Source organism: Phascolarctos cinereus, unplaced genomic scaffold, assembly GCF_003287225.1.
Source record: "Phascolarctos cinereus isolate Bilbo 61053 unplaced genomic scaffold, phaCin_HiC Scaffold_8;HRSCAF=390, whole genome shotgun sequence".
Taxonomy (NCBI): domain Eukaryota; kingdom Metazoa; phylum Chordata; class Mammalia; order Diprotodontia; family Phascolarctidae; genus Phascolarctos; species Phascolarctos cinereus.
In genome coordinates, this window is record NW_027556291.1 from 63,819,628 (window position 1) to 63,836,572 (window position 16,945).

The window sequence follows — 16,945 nt, forward strand, 5'->3', positions numbered from 1 at the left end:
CAGTTACCACAGAGTTTGTCTGAAATGTGGTCCATTCCAGGTTTCTAGGTTCTAATTGCCTGAAACAAAGTGCTTTTGGAAATGGGAAAGAAACAAGACGGTAATCGAATCCCCAGGGAGTTCTGAAGTTCCAGCTAAATTACCTGGCAAAGTTTTATGTGGCCCTACTCCTATTATAAGCATGTTTTAGTTAAAAGGAATAGGTCATGTTGCCTTCCCCATCTCCTTTTCCTTGGTCCCAGAAAGCAATGAAACCGAGCTGCTTGACTTCTGTACATAGTAAGATAAGCTGGCTGTTTGCTAAGTGTAAATGTTGGGTGAGAACTGATTCAGAACAAGCAAGAAGCAGAAAAGTGCTAGTGTCTTTCGCCCATGTCACCAGAGGAGGTGCACTGGTGAAGGCTAGGCCCCTGGCTAGATAGCTGTGGGAGCCACTTGATCGAACTCTCTTCTGAGTACCTTGACCTCTGACCGGTTTTCTCACCTGTATGTACTGTTAGGTATAAAGTACATGAGGTGAGAACATATAAATGTATCCTGTGCTACAGAAGCATTGTAGTATAGTTGATAGAGAGTTGGCCGCCTGGTCAGGAAGACCTGGGTTCAAGTTCCCCCCTACCCCAACCCCCACTGATACCTCCTTGGGTCTCAGTTTCCTCTTCTGAAAAATGAGGAAGTTGGACTCTATGGCCTCTAAAATCCTTTCCAGCTCTAGATGTAGAATCTTCTCTGTGCCTCAGTTTCCTTCTGTGTTAAATGAGAGGTTGGAATGGCCTCCAAAATCCCTTCCTACTCAAGATCTCTGATCCTACTAGAATAAAAAGTCAAAATCTGTACCCAGGGAGGTGAGGGGAGTAGTATAAACCTTTTATGTGATAGGTGGCATGCTGCCCAAATTGACTGCTGTCCTGTTTTTTTTTTTTTTTGTGGGAGACGCCCTACAAGCTAGGACAGCTGAATTGGGAGATGACAAATTGCAGCTACTGCTAGTATCCATGAAGACTGTACCAATCTCTCTCCAGCTTAGAGGCTGCCAGGAGAAAAAGGCAAACCAGAATCTCTAGGTTGGGTTGGTATCTGAGGCTGGTCCCTGGACCAGTTGCTGCTTGTAGAACTGGCTAGGAGGGGAGACAGAGAGAGAGAGAGAGAGAGAGAGAGAGAGAGAGAGAGAGAGAGAGAGAGAGAGAGAGAGCGCCAGCCAAGAAGGGGAACTGGTTGTTCTTTGATGATTTCCTCCATGTTTCTTTCTGTTCCCTTGCACTGTGTCTGTCCCTGGAGGAGTCTGGTGTGCCTGGATGTGCTGTGAGCTGCCCGAGATTTGGAGGCGCAACAGAGTGCTGAAGTGTTGGCAGAGATTCCCCCTGTTGTCGCAAGGACAGCGGCAGCTGTGTCTTCAAAAAAGCCTTCTAAACTCTTCCCTTTTCTCTTTGGCGTGCCTGGGTCAGAGGTCGCTGGTTCCTGACAGCTGGACCTGGAGTTAGTGGACTAGGTTACTGGCTCAGCTCTGATTTTGAATCCTGCTCGCTGTGTGACTATGGGCAACTCACTTAATCTCAGTTTCCTTTTCTGTAAAATGGGAATAATGAGAACATTGTTGTGAGGAGATAATATATTTCAAGCAGGAATTCTTAACCTGAGGTCCATGAACTTGTCTTAAATTGTATTTGGATAATCATATTTCAGTAGAATGTGTTTCCTTCATAATACTATGTATTTTTTAAAATGCATTTAAAAACATAATTCTGAAAAGGGGGGGGTCCATAGGCTTCACCAGATTCTCAAAGGGGTCCTTGATGCAAAAAGGTTAAGAACTCTTGATGTAATGCTTTTTTTGCAGTCCTGAAAGTACTATGTAATCATCAGCTCTTTGTCCTCCTCCTCTTTCTTCTTGTCTTCCCTCCCTTCATGGAGCTTATTCTAGTAGGTGGGATGGTAGAATTTAATCTATGTCTGGAATATGACTCTAGGCAAATATAGGGAATAGGTAGTGGGGATGGGGAACCTGCAGGCCTTGAGGCCACATGTGGCCTTCTAGGTCCTTGGGTGCAGCCTTTTGGCTGAGTCCAAGTTTTTACAGAACAAATCGTTTTATGAAGGGAGATTTGTTCTGTGAAGTTTGGATTCGGTCAAAGAGCCGCACTTGAGGACCTAGAGGGCCACATGTGGCCTCGAGGCCTGCAAGTTCCCCACTCTTGGAATAGGCAATGGACCTGGGATTTCATTGGGATAAGGAGTTGTCAGCTGAGAGAACTCTATATGAATGCAGATTGGCATCTTCTCCAAAACTTTTACTCTTAGAGAGTAGCCTCAAGCACAGATATGTTAAGTGATTTGCCCAGGGTCACACAGCCCCTGTGTGACCCAGGTAGAATGATACTGGGTTGCTTCTCAAGATGAGTATACAATATTCAAAAGAAAAGGCTGGGCAGAAGGGCAGGGAGGTGGGACAGGAACAGCATAGTATATGGAGGAGGTAAACTTGTGTGAGGAACTCCAATGGAAAATAGTACATACCCTGTAGATAGAAAGAAGAAGTAGGTGAAGAGTTGTGGGGAGTGGGGGCATGGTGCCATGGTGATGGGGAACATCGGCAGGAGCTCTCTCCCTCTGCCAAAAGCAGAGCAGCCACTATTTTCTTGATCTCTCTTGATGCTCATTTTATCCTTCAGTAGGCAGAAGAACCAGCAAAGGGATTGATGCCTGCCGATAGGGAGGAACCAGTTGCTGGGGTGGGGATGATGGGCATCTTGGGGGAAGTGATCACTCTCTCCTAGAGTTTATGATGGAAGAGAAGACAACCAGGCCCAGACTGAGATGCACTCTAGATTTTAGGAGAGGTTCAAGAGGCAGGAAAGTAGGATCCTGTGGACTAATGATGTTCTGCAGAGGACGTCACTCCTCGAGGGATGAATGACGTAAGAATGAATTTCTGAGGACACAGAGAGAAATCATTTCAGGGAGAAGGAAAAATGAGAGAGGGGTGATGAAGTCACTTAGATTTTTCACTTGAAAGTGCAGAAGAGAGAATTAAGGGCAAATAACAAAAAATGAACACAAGAGCATAGTGTGGGGCCTATTGGGAGCTGAAGTTCAGAATGATCTGGAGCTGATGAGGAAAGCTAAGACCACAAAGAAGAGTTTTTGTAGGGGTAGAGAAGGGGTTAAAAAAGGAAGGGTTAGGCCCACTGCTTGGGATAGATGGGCTGATGATGATTATCAAGTGTCTTCTGAGGCAGCACAGAAGACACAGAGCCTCCCTGCACGACCCTAGGCCCTGTTGAGTGATAGTGGCTTTACTCCTGTGCCTCAGCTGCTGTCTGGGCGACTGGCCCCGTGCCACATTTCCAAATTGCTCTCCTCCTAGAAGAGAGTCAACATGGCATAATGGAAAGCTGCCTCAAAGACACAGATATCTGAGTTCAAATCCTCTTTCTGGCTCTGTGTCACCCGGAGCATCTCTCAGTGTTCTAGGCTGCTCGTTAAGCACAGAGAAGGTGCTCACCTGCTTTGTCAAAGGGATTTTCCTCATCTGGGAGTTCCCTGTGCCAATCAAAGCACTGGTCTAGCCCTACCCGTTTCTCCCCCCTCCCCCTACAAAACGAGTCCTAGCCAGTTGTCACTGGTTCCATGATGCTTAGCCTTGTTTCTTGCTTTCTTTTTTCCAGGTTATTCTTCAGCTGTGCAGAAATTTTCTCAGACCTTGCAATCCTTCCAGTTTGACTTCACTGGGGACACGCTGACAGATGATGAGATTAACATTGGTAAGTGTTTTCCTCTCCTTGAGGTATATGGTGCCCTGTGCACCAGGGTCACTGTTCCTCCTCAAGAGGGAGGTCAATTCTAGATGAGCTGCCAAGGTACCTGAGGCTCTTCCAGCCCAAATCTGGGACTTGGGATCCACTGGAGGCCAATCCCTCACCCTCAGGTGAAAAGTCAGTCATGGAGCAGCTAGGTGGCGCAGTGGATAAAGCACCAGCCCTGGAGTCAGGAGGACCTGAGTTCAAATCTGGCCTCAGACCAGACACTTGACACTTACTAGCTGTGTGACCCTGGGCAAGTCACTTAACCTCAATTGCCTCACCAAAAAAAAAGAGTCATGGCTCCCTGCAAGACCAAGGATGATCCATAATGGAGATCCCAGAAGAAGTAGAAGTTGGTGATATTGTAGTAAAGACCATAGTTTGTACTTTTTAAAAAAGAAATTTCAATTGCTTATTCTGTACTTAACAAATACCAAATGAATTGAGCATTTCTGTTTTCAAGTAGAAAAGGAGGATTGTATGTGAAACTCTGAATCTCTCTTATGGATGGCTTACTTTGCATGTTGTGTATATGATAAATTCAAAGCTGTCCTGCTGGTCAGTTTCCTTCTGCTTCTATGTATTTTAAAGAATTGCTTTGATGATTCTTTTTCTTTTTTTAAATTAAATTTTAATTTTTTTAATCAGGGAAAATTTACCTTCTCTCCCTCCCTTTTCCCTCTGCCTATTGAGAAAAAAAGAAAAAACCTCTATTACAAATAAATATGTACATGTGCACATATAAGTGTGTGTGTGTGTGTATGTATACACATATATATATATATATACATATATATGTGTGTGTGTGTATATATGTGTATATGTATATATATGTGTGTGTGTGTATATATATATATATATATATATGCACAAAACCAATTCCCTCATTGATCATGTCCAAAAAATATTAATTTTCTTTTTCTGCTTTTTGGAAGGGAGGGGCAACCCTGTCATTACTTTCCCTTCTCACTTCCCCCACCCAACTGATAAAAAAGAAAGAAAAACAAAATCCTTGTAACCAATATACACAGTGAAGCAAAGCAGATTCCCACCTGAGTCATGCCTGAGAATGATGTCTTCTTCCTTTTCAGGATGTGGGTAACCTATTTCATTATGAGGACTTTGGGATCCTGCCCGTTTATTGTATTGTACAGAGTTCTTTAGTCTTTCAGAGTAGCTTGTCTTTGCAAAGTTATTGTGATTGTAAAACTTGTTCTGATGGTTTGACTCATGTCATTCTGTTTCAGTTCATACAAATCTTTCCCAGTTTCTCTGAATCCATCCTTTGAATCATTTCTTTAATTTAGAAAATCTTTAAAATGAATTATTTATTTATTTTTAGTTTTCAACCTTCTTTCCATAAGATTTTCAGTTCCAAATTTTCTCCCCATCTCTTCTCACCCCCCACGTCAAGATGGCATGTAAATTGACATAGGCTCATATTAAAGCTGTTTTTCACATCTCGAATCATTTCTTATAGCACAATACTATTCCATTGCATTCATCTACCATGATTTGTTCAGCCATTCCCCAATTCACGGGCACCCTTTTAGTTTTCAGTTCTTTGTCACTGCAAACAGAGTTGCTAGAAATATCTTTGTACAAAATAGGTCCTTTCCCTCTGTTTTTGTTCTCTTAGGCTGAGTAATGAGCTTGTTTGCTCAAACTTTGATTGCATTCTTGAAGACAGGTCAGTAGCAGCATGGGGATGTGGGAGGACTCTTTAAGAAAGAAATCGATAGGGGCAGCTAGGTGGCACAGTGCATAGAGCACTGGCCCTGAAGTCAGGAGGACCTGAGTTCAAATCTGGTCTCAGGCCAAACACTTGACACTTACTAGCTGTGTGACCCTGGGCAAGTCACTTAACCCCAACTGCCTAAAAAAAATCCATAAAAATGAAGCTGGAAGGGGACTTCTTATTTTCTCATAAAAACAGCTTCTTTCCACTTGGATTTGCTGTGCATTTCGATCTACATTTCAGGTTCACTGCTGATCTTTATCATTGTTTAGCCCACAACTGGACTGTCTGTTTACCAGCCTAGTGGCAAGGGCAGGAGTGGGGTGGGTGTGAGAACAAGGGCAAAGAAAATCATCTTATTGCCAGCTTTACATGGATTGGAAGCCAGTTTCTAAGATGGAGTCACTCTTATCAGTGAGAAAGGGGCAAGATACATGGCCTCTGTCTCTTTGTCTCAATGATGACAAATGAACCACTTGCCCTCTGGTGAAAAATCAATCTTTTTCTCTACCTCTACCCATTCCTCCAGCCTCCCAAGAGAACTGAGCTTGCTCTGGGACTCCAATGAGTCCCATTTCCCCCACAGACTCTTATACAGTCTCCCCAAGAATTTTGGTATGACCCTGTGGATTAAGCTCCCTTAGGAAGGTCAACATTTTGGAGCTCACAGCACAACTAGACCCCCTTTTCATCAGACTTGCATTGTCTGTGTAACACATTACCTTTGCTCTTCAAGTAGAGCTACATGAGCTGTCTGCCCACTTGATACTCCAAAGAAAATGCCAGATTAGGAAATCTTTCTCCAGAAGGTCTGATGCTTGAACTTGGGAACTCTTGAACTTGGGATTCTATCCCTGAGCCAACTTCCAGAGCTGGTGCTGCCCAAGACATCTCAATTCTCTGGTTAGAAGGCTAGATTCTGGGATCAAGCTACCAAGGAAATGAATGCCTATCCTTTATATGAGAGGATGGGGAATAGTGCCCTTGAATTTGTAGGGCTGTGTGAAGTTGATGAATATTTCTAGCTCTGTCCATTTATTCCTTTCTGAGTTACTCTTCTCATCTTTCTCAACAGTGAGGTTGTCCTTTAGACAAATTTGTTGCCTCAGTTCGAGTGATCTCCGTTCAGTAGCTTGAACTCACTTGTACAAAATAACTGCGCTTGTCTTGTCTTGTGTTGACCCTATTCCTTCTTAGGGGATTAGGGCAATGGAAGCATTTCTGTTGTCTTCTCTCTGAGGTTTATGGAGAGGTTTACCTTGTCCTCTGGCACTGTTGATAATGTAGGGATGTCTCTTTCCTGCTGTCAGCAGGGCAGTTGGGAAGAAATTGTATCTTAAATTCAGAAAGTGGCAAAAACTCAGGGAAAAAACATTAGAGAAAAAGAAAAGAGGGATGTCCACCAATTGGGGAATGGCCGAACAGGTTATATAGTATATGAATGTGATGGAATACTGTTGTGCTGCAAAAATGACGAAGGGGGTGATTTCAGAAAAACTTGGGAAGACTTGTATGAGCTGATGCAAAGTGAAAGGAGGAGAACCAGAACATTGTACACAGTAACACCAATATTGTACAATGATCAGCTGTGAATGACTTAACTATTCTCAGCAATACAATGATCCAAGACAGTTCTGAAGGACTTGTGATGAGAAATGCTATCCATCTCCAGAGAGAGAACTGATGGAGTCTGAATGTAGATCAAAGCATACTTTCAAAAAACTTTCTTTATTTTTCTTGGTTTTTTTGTGTTTGTGTTTTCTTTCAAAACATGACTAATATGAAAATATGTTTTGTATGACTGCACATGTCAAATTGCTTGCCTTCTTAATGAGGGAGGAAGGGAAGGAGGGAAGGAGAGAATTTGAAACTCAGAGTTTTCAGAAACAAATGTTAAAAATTGTTTACATGTAATTGGGGGGCAGCTAGGTGGTGCAGTGGATAGAACACCGGCCCTGGATTCAGGAGGACCTGAGTTCAAATCCGGCCTCAGACACATAACATTTACTAGCTGTGTGACCCTGGGCAAGTCACTTAACCCCATTGCCTAGCCAAAAAATAAAAAGAATAAAAAAAATGTAATTGGGAAAAAATAAAATATAAAATAAACAAACAAAATAAAATAGAGTATATTTTGATGACTGTATTTCAATATTAAAAAAAATCTGAGTCTGAATCCTACCCCAGACACATACTATCTGTGTAACTCCAGAAAGTCACTTAACTTTTTCCTCATCTATAAAACTGGTGATAATAATAGCGCCTCCCTCGTAGGGTGGTTATGAGGATTAAATTAGCTTTCATATGTATATAAGTGTGTATGTATATATAGATATATGTGTGTGTGTGTGTGTATGTGTATATATATAGAGAGAGAGCAAGCACTTTGCAAACCTTAAATAATAATTATTATTTTTATTGGCTAAGGAGCCAGCCTCAAAGCCAAGAGGACCTGGGTTCAAGCTCACCCTAGTTGTGTCACGTCAACTAAGTAAGTCACTTAGCCCTTTATTGCACCTCCCAGGTTCTCTGGAAGTTGCAGAGCAGGCACTGGTCTGCCTTGGGAGAGGAGTTTCCTTATCAATGAGTTTCCATGTCAGTGAAATCACTGGTCTGGTCACTACCTACCATAATTAGATTAACGCTGCTGACAGTGCATGCTTCACAGCCTGGGCCTGAGGATTAAGAGAATAGCTTTAAAAGGACTTCAGCTAGTCTTTGGCTCCACTCAGTTTCTCTAGCACAGGGCTCAATAATCTTTTTTTTTTCCCTGATTCAGAGGTGGTCTGGCTGAACACAGTGGTCGGCCTGGTCTGTGGTTGGTCTGAGTGAAGTTCATTCTGGGATCTTGTCAAGTATTAGAAACTAATTGGCCTCTTTTTCTGGTTTCTTCTTACAGCGGAATCTTTTAAGGAATTTGCTGAGCTCCTCAATGAAGTTGAAAATGAGAGGATGATGATGGTAGGTATGCACCATTGAGCCTGTGAAGGGCTCATTGGCAGGCAAGCATGTTAGTGGCCTCCAAGAGGAAATTTGGGGGTGGTGGGGGAGTTACTTCCCAGGTGGTCCTCTTCTATGTGAGCTGCTGTTTCTCAGTATTTCTGCTGAGCCAGGGGAGGTCTGGAACTGTGGTTTCCTTTGTAGCAATCAAGATACTTGAATAATGGACTTGTTTGCAAGATCTCAAGTGCCCATCATGGGAGTTTGCCATCAAAGCAGTGGCGAATTAGTATGGAAATCCTGTCTCTGTTTGCTTCAGCTAAAAAGGACTTCAGAAGAAATGAAATTAGGCTAGAGTAACAATGTTGAACACAGTGATGGTTTTAAAGAAAAATTAACTGAAGAATTTTCAAAAAATTATAAACCTAGTAATGCCATCACCAAGTAATACAAACACAAATTGTGGTGACTTAGCCAAAGCTCTGACTTTGAAGTCCAAGGACCTCTGCTTGTAGCCTGGCTTTTCTAGTGCAGAATTTAGACCTAAGAGGGGCCTTAGAAATGATCTAGTCCAGTGGTTCCCAAACTTTATGTAGTGATGATCCTGTTTTATTACCCCCTTTCTGCACTCTTCATCAAATAATCTACTCAAAGAATTTTCTTTGCTCATCTTTCATTTAAATAAAATTAAACATTTATAATAATTTTTGATTTTATCACAAACATGAAACATAATAAAATAACATAACACACATATTCATTTATTGGTAAAAATCCCCTTCAAATGGTCATATTTGTAACTTATAAAAGTATTAGCCATAATATTATCTAGGGGATGATGAATGAACTTGTTTTTTTCAGGTCAGTTCCTCAAAACGTGGTGTGTGGACAACAATGGTACTTGTAATTCCATTTCAGCCACTATTGAAATCTCTATTTTCTTTATAAAGCCTATAGCTGGAAATCCATCTCATACTAACAAGATATTGTGAACAATAGTAAAATGTGTATTGCTTTGTTTGATAACACAAAAAGCTGTTTACTCCCTTATAGCCAAAAGATAATAGAACTTTCAAGTTCCAATGTTTGTTTCTATGTGGCCTTCCAAGATAAGTTCATTTACTTCTTGTTAAGATGGAATAAATCAAGTCAACAAGCATTTATTAGGCACCTGTTCTGTGCCAGACACTGTGTTAAGCACTGGGGACACAAAGACAGACAAAAGACACTCCCTGCTTTCAAGGAGAGCACAGCGTGACGGGGGAGGCGATATGCAAACACCTATGTACAAACAAGATATAGACAGGATAAATTGGATTTAATCTACAGAGGGAAGGACATGGCATTGAGGAAAACTGGGAGAGGCTCTTAGAGAAGGTGGCTGTTAGCTGGGACTTGAAGGAAGTCAGGAGGCAGAGATGAGCAGGAGAAAGTTCCAGGCATGGGAGATAGCCAGGGAAAATGCCCAGGATCAGGAGATGCGATGTCGTGTTTGAGAAATCACGTCAAGTGTCACTAGATTGAAGAGTACGTAGGTGTGAGTAAGGTGTAAGAAGACTGGTCAGGTAGGAGAACATCAAAGAGAGGTTTTTATATTTTATCTTGGAGGTAATAAGAAATTTATAAGATTTATAAGTTATTGTTTATAAATTTATAAGGTAATACACTGGAGTTTCTTGAATAAGGGGAAGGGGTGACCTGGTCAGACCTGTACTTTAGGAAGATTGATCTGAGTGGAAGATGGGTTGGAGTGGGGAGAGATCTGAGACAGGAGGCACCAACTAGCAAGCCATTGGACCAGGCATGCGTCGATGAAGTGCTGACAGTGTCAGAGGAGAGAGGAGGTGTTTATGAGAGATGTTGTGAAGATAGAAAGGAAAGGAGTTGGTAACTAATTGGATCTAGGGGGTGCGAGTGGGTAAGAAGTTGAAGATGACACCCAGGTCGGGAGCCTGGGGGACTGGGAGGATGGTGGTGCCATCTACAGTAAGAGGGAAGTTAAGAAGGATAAGACCAACTCTATTATATTTGTCCATAGCAAATGAGTCCCTTAGCCATTTGTACTTAGAAATATCTAGATCTTGAAAGTAAAATGAAAACGTTTCTGCAGACTGGTCAAGTGATGAATAAATTTGTCTTTGTTCTATGTTATTTGCAGAGCAGATATTTTTTAAATTTGGAAAATATCAAATATCATTTAGTCACCACTTTGTCTATAGCTCTAATTTGTTCATAAATGCCATCATTTTATCTTTCTGGATCAGAGTATGGATTTGAGGCCTTCCAAGTGATTTGTCTGAGTACTCAATCTTTCCAAAGTACCCATAAAATATACAAGTTTTAGGAGGAAATTTTGTCTATAAGATGCATTCGCTTCATCTTTGTTACTACCACCAAGAAAAATGGTTATTTCTTCTTTCAGCCCCAACACTCTTCCAAGTGCTTTGGCCCAAGAAAAACAGCATGTTATATACCAGTGCCCTGTTACTGTACCTCCATATAAGTTTTTCAAAGAACTTTCCTTTTAATGGACCCTTTTCTACAAAGTTGCTTAAAACTCTTATAAAAATTTGGAAACTAGTGTGGCACTCTTTCGTGATACTTTTCAATGCAAGTGATTGGTTTGAAGTGTGTAGTGTGTCCAAATTGCTTAAGGGGGGGCCATTTTTAAGTAGTACTTTGGCCCGACCTCGATGCAGTTCCATCAGTGAAGAGTCTAACACAGTTCTCTCACATTATATTATATTCATTGAAAAAGCCTGAATTTATATTGAAAATTTCTGTCAACGTGGTATCACCACCTTTAGGTTGGTACAATGACAAGTCTTCCCTAGTGTCAGTTTCAACACTATGTTGCACATATAGAATCAAAGGAGCATCTTTACTTCTCTCACTTCATCCACTTGCAGTGTAAGGTAGGAAGATTGTAGATTCTCAACTGGTCATGAAGGTCTTTGGCCATGTATGTGGGCATTACTCCTTTCAACTGCATTAAGGAGTGAGCACCTACTATGTGCCAGGCATTGTGCTAAGCACTTTACAAATATGATCTCATCTGATCGTCACAGCACTCTTGAGAGGTAGGTGTTATTATCCCCATTTTACAGTTGAGGAAACTGAGGTAGACAGAGGTGAAGTGACTTGTCCAGGGTCATACAGCTGATAATTGTCTGAGGCTGGATTTGAACTCAGGTCTTGAACTGTAGGCTCAGTGCTCTGGCACCACAATCTATGCCACCTAGCTGCCCCTTACTACCATTATTAATATACTAGATGTATTATTATTAATATAATAATCTAATAGAGGAATCATGATATCTCTTTTATTACCATTCAGAGCTGCTCTGTGCATGATTTGCTAATCATCATTTGACCCTGATCAATACCTGCCAGTAGCATCAACCTGGCTCCCATTGTAATATTTCCAGTGGGCAATTCCATAGGCAGCAGGGACTTTTGTTGCACACAATACATTTCTAAGATGCCGTTTCATTGTATTAGGTTTCATCTTTAGTGGTCTTTGCTCCCCCTCAACAGCAAAACTTGTGAACCTCAATTCAAAGCATCCTAGATTAAAATTTTGAGATTTGAGCTCTTTCCTTTCCATTTCTGTATTTTTATTCCTTAAGCTGCATCTGTGTTCTTTTATTTGTATTAGTTTCAGCTGTTGCATTGGATAGGCTTCAAATTCATTATGTATTTATCCATTATGGAGGGATATTATTTCCCTCTAAAAATCAGAGATAGTAAACATCTGATACAAATTTAAATTTAACTATTGGAATTTCAAATGAATCTCTATAATCTCTTCAGTTATTTCAGCATTGGCAGGTTTTGGGGGGAACCAGCTAATTATATCATACCTACTAAAATGAATGATGAGAAATATAACAGATATTATCCTATTTTTTTCTATACTAATATTGTTTAGGCAAGTAACAACTATTTCTGTTCTGCCCAGAAACCCTGAGGGGTCTTCCCCTCCTAGATTGATTCTTTCTTTTGTCTCATTTCTTACCTAGCCTTTAATCACTGAGTGGGTGTTGACTCAGACAAACTGAGACCTCAACTTAAAAAGGCCAAGGTCTCCCACTGCATCTGGGGTCATCTCCAGTCATCCTGACTATGTCACAACATAGCTAATTTGTGTTGGGAGCCTATGCTGAATGACCCACATCAAGATTTGACTCTCATTGCCTCAAATTTGATCTTACTTGGGCATTTCATTTTAAATTGTCATTGCTAAGTCTTCATTGCAGAAAAAGTCCTATCTAGCTTTGGTAGAGGGCACATCCTCACCTTAGAGTTCTCTATATCAATGAAATTCCAGGTCTGCTCCCTATCCCTATCCATAGAGCTAGGAGAGACCTCAGAGTCAACTGGTAGAACCCCTCATTTTACAGAGGAGGCCCACAGAGGTTATGTGACTTGTCTAGAGTCACACAGGTAGTGAGTGGTAGAGCCAAGAGAGAAAGCAACGTTCTCTGTATCAAAATCTAGGGTTCTCCCTACTGGGCTGTACTCTATTCATTGTGTCCAAAGGAATGTTGCAGAATCTTGGTGTTGGAAGGGACCTCAGTGGCCATCTTGTCTGACCTAGAGCTGCTGCTGTCCCCCCAAATCCCCTCTATGACTTAGCCAATGATTGACTGTCTAACCTAGGGGGACCTGGGGCCTTGAGGCCACATGTGCCCCTCTAGGTCCTCAAGAGCAACCCTTTGACCGAATCCAAACTTCACAGAGCAAATCCCCATAATAAAAGGATTTGTTCTGTAAAACTTGGACTCAGTCAAAGGACCACACCCAAGGACCCAAAGGGCCACATGTGGCCTTGAGGCTGCATGTTCCCCCACCCCTGGGCTAACCTCTGCTTGAAGACTACCAGTGAGGGAGAACCCACTCTCTGCTGATGGAGCTCAGTCCACTTGGGGAGAGCTCACATTGCTAGGAAGCTGGTTCTTAGATCTTGTTTAAATTGACTCCTTTTGAGCTTCCTTTCCACTGTTCCTAGGTGCACCTTCTGGGGCTAGACAGAACATGTCCCATCCCTCTTCCATAGTATAACCCTTCAGGTATATTTGAAGGCAGCTCTTCTGTCCTCCATGAGTCTTCAGCTGATCCTCCCATAGTGGGAACTTAAGACTTCACCATCCTGGTAACCTTCCTCTGGCTGCTCACCCCCCTTTTAAATGTTTTATTTTTATTTATGCCTTTTGGTACATCACATTCATTTCTCCATATCTCCCCAGAGAACCATCCCTTGGGGCAAAGATTAAAAAGAGGTGGAAGGAAGCAGTTCAGGAAAACAAGCCAACAGTTGGCCATGCCTGATTTTCACAGTATTCTCCACCCATAGACCTCCACCTCTGTGAAGAAGGGGAAGGAGCAGCATTTTCTCTTCTGTTTTCCAGGGCCAAACTCCACACTTGTTATAAATAATTCCTGAAGTGCTGTCACATGGAAGAGGGATCAGGCGTATGCTCTGTCCGGCCCCAGAAGGTACACCTTCTGGAAGAATGGGGAGGAGTTGCAAGAGGGGCCATTTATCTCCGTTTGGGTTTCTTATTACGGCCTAAGAACCAGTTGGCTTTTGGGGCTGCCATGTCACATTCGCTTATTTTGAGGTTGTTGTCCACTATCATCCATAGATCTTTTGCTTTTCCAGGCAAACCCTTCCCTAGCCATATCTCATATGTCTAGTACCTATGCAACTGAATTTTGAAACCCGAATTTAGAACTTGATATTTCTCCCTATTAAATGTTGTTGTGTCAGTTTACCCAATGTTCTAGTGTCTCTGGCAGAGAGCAAGTCACATGGCATGGTCTAGATTCATGACTCCTTTGGACACCACTGGGATTTTGCCTCTACCCTAGGTAGAGTTGCAGAGGTGGTTGCCTGGCTAGCTTGCCTTTGGGAAATTCCCTGTGGGAAGATAGCTTTTCTCCCACAGATCTCAAGGGGCAGGAGAGATGAGGCAAGAGCCTGGGAGACAGCCCACCAGCCAATCAGCAGCCCTGTGATGTTCTTTGCTTTCTGAAGAGTTTGTGGGATGATGCCAACACCATCCTCAGAGCTGTCTCCCCCACTCCCATCCAGTCCATTCAGACAGCACTATAAAGCCCGGCTATACTTGGCCACCCTCACTATTTCATTATCTCTTTTCTTTGCTTAAGAAAAAGATCTACAATATTGAAGGAGTATCCGTCTTTTGAGAAGCTGCTTTTCCCACCCCTCTCCCTGGCGCCTGGCCACCCGTGTGAGTCACTTTCTTCTGTCTTTAATTATGCTGTCCCCTTTTGTCTCCAGGATGCCTCACTCACATGCTGAATGTTGGCTCCCCACTTTCCACTTGTGTCCAGGAACGATGTGAGTGGAGGGGAGTCTCAGCAGAGGTCTTTCACGTCCTGCCAGGAACTCCCTGCCTGATTACACTTTACCCATTTCCTGGCCCAGTTAGTAAAGGGCCTTCTGGGCCCCATCCCAGATGAGCTGGAGGTATCAAACAGTCTTTGTCCTTTCTAGCCAAGGCCTCGGAGTAGCAGAAAAAGCAGGGCATATGGATGAGGTGCAGGCATTCAGAAATGGTCCAGCCAGTGCCAGGAGAGACCTGAAATTGCAGTAGGAGAAACTTTGGAAGAACTTCCCAGTGGTGAGGTTTAGTACCATTTAGCTGATGCTTATCATGTTCCTTCTGTGTATAAATCTTAGTACAATGACTGGCACATAGGAAATGCTTCAAAATACTCCGCCTATATCACTATCAACAAAACCTTGCATCATGTGCTGGAACTGAGGTTGTAGCAGATATATAGTGTAGAGCAGGGGTTCTTAACTTGGCATCCATGAACTTTAGGACAGTTCGGAGTCCCGGGAGGTTTTTGAGTAGAGAGCTGACATATCTGTGTGAAGGAGGGATTGGAGGGGAGAGAGAGTAGACACTGGAGGATTTATTAGGCAATTGTAGTAGTTCAGAGAGGTGGCATCAAGGCCTACGCTAGGGTGGCAGCATTGGACATAGAGAGAAGGAGATAGATGCTAGGGATATCACAGAGGAAAAATCAACTTGAATTGACAGTAGGAGAGATGAGGAAAAAGGATACTCCAGTGATGACTCCGAGGCTGTGGGAGCCTGGAATGGGCGTCTGCCCTTTCTTAGATGTCTTCATTGATAACAACAGCAACAGTACTTTATTTATTTATTTAGGTTAGGCAATGGGGTTAAGTGACTCACCCAGGATCACGCAGCTAGTAAGTGTTATGTGTCTGAGGCTGGATTTGAACTCAGATCCTCCTGAATCCAGGGCCAGTGCTCTATCCACTGCACCACCTAGCTGCCCCGCAACAGTACTTTAAATACTCTTTAAAGGTCTGAGATTTCATCACTACCTCCACTGATACAGCTCTCACCTCCTTTGCACCTTAGTGGACAGTCTTCATGGCTTCCTGTGGCTGAAAACCTTTGCCCGGGAGTGATGGCAGACATTGCTCGTGTTTCTTACATCTCACAGAGCAATTCTGTCACAACCCTTCTCTTCTGGGAGACTTTCTTTGGTGTGTTCTGGATGGGTACAAGCACCCGAGCTGACCTTACAGGATGTATTCTAACTTCATGCTACCATTAATTAGCCCTTACATTTAAAACTGGGCATCTAGGTGGCACAGTAGATAGAGTGCTTGTCCTGGTGTCAGGAAGACTTAGCTTCCTGAGTTCAAATCTAGCCCCAAACACTTGATGGCTCTGTGATCCTAGATAAGTCACTTCGCTCTGCCTTAGTTTCTTCATCTGTCAAATGAGCTGGAGAAGGAAATAGTAAACCACTCCAGTATCTGGGCCAAGAAAACCCAAATGGGGTCACAAAGAGTCAGGCATGACTGAAAAATGACTAAACACACTTAAAACTGGGGCCTCTTGACAAATTTCAAGTGTTTCTCAGGTCTTTCTTTTATGATTGGTTGTGATGTGATAGCTCCTTGGGATGGGACCCATGTTCCTTCGGGGTGCCCCCCCCACTCCCCCCAACTCTTACAGTGTCTCCATGCTCAAAAGAAGGAAGCCACCTTGTTGAGTGGCTTTCTCTGTCCCTAGCAACGCATTTTCTGAGTTTCTTCTTTAATTGAATTGCATTTGGTAAGAAACCTGGTCTATCAGACTGACGTGCTAAGGAGAAGAATTCCCCAGGCTATTATGGGAGAATTATGGAAACCATGATCTGGAAGAAGTAATTAGACAATCAACCAACAAGTATTTATTCAGTCTGTCCATGCTGAAGGATTTCATTGGTGCAGGGAAATTCCAGTGTGAAAACTCACTTCAACAATGCAGATTGGCACCCACTCGACCACTTACTGTCTTAGAGAGTTTCCTGGAGGCAGTGACACATACCTGGGACAGAAGTGGTTTTCTAGGTTGGCTTCACCCAACGTCAGCTTTCTACACTGTGCGTTATTTCAGCTGCCTTTTGATAG

General features: G+C 42.7%; 1 protein-coding gene across 1 annotated transcript in view; it reads left to right on the forward strand.

Annotated features, from left to right (window-relative positions):
• OPHN1 (oligophrenin 1) overlaps positions 1-16,945 on the forward strand; it is a 279,239-nt gene that overhangs the window by 113,873 nt on the left and 148,421 nt on the right. Inside the window, exons 2-3 of the mRNA XM_020967237.2 lie at positions 3,666-3,761; positions 8,438-8,499. Of these exons, the coding sequence (XP_020822896.1) occupies positions 3,666-3,761; positions 8,438-8,499 (158 nt within the window). The remainder of the gene's footprint in view (positions 1-3,665; positions 3,762-8,437; positions 8,500-16,945) is intronic.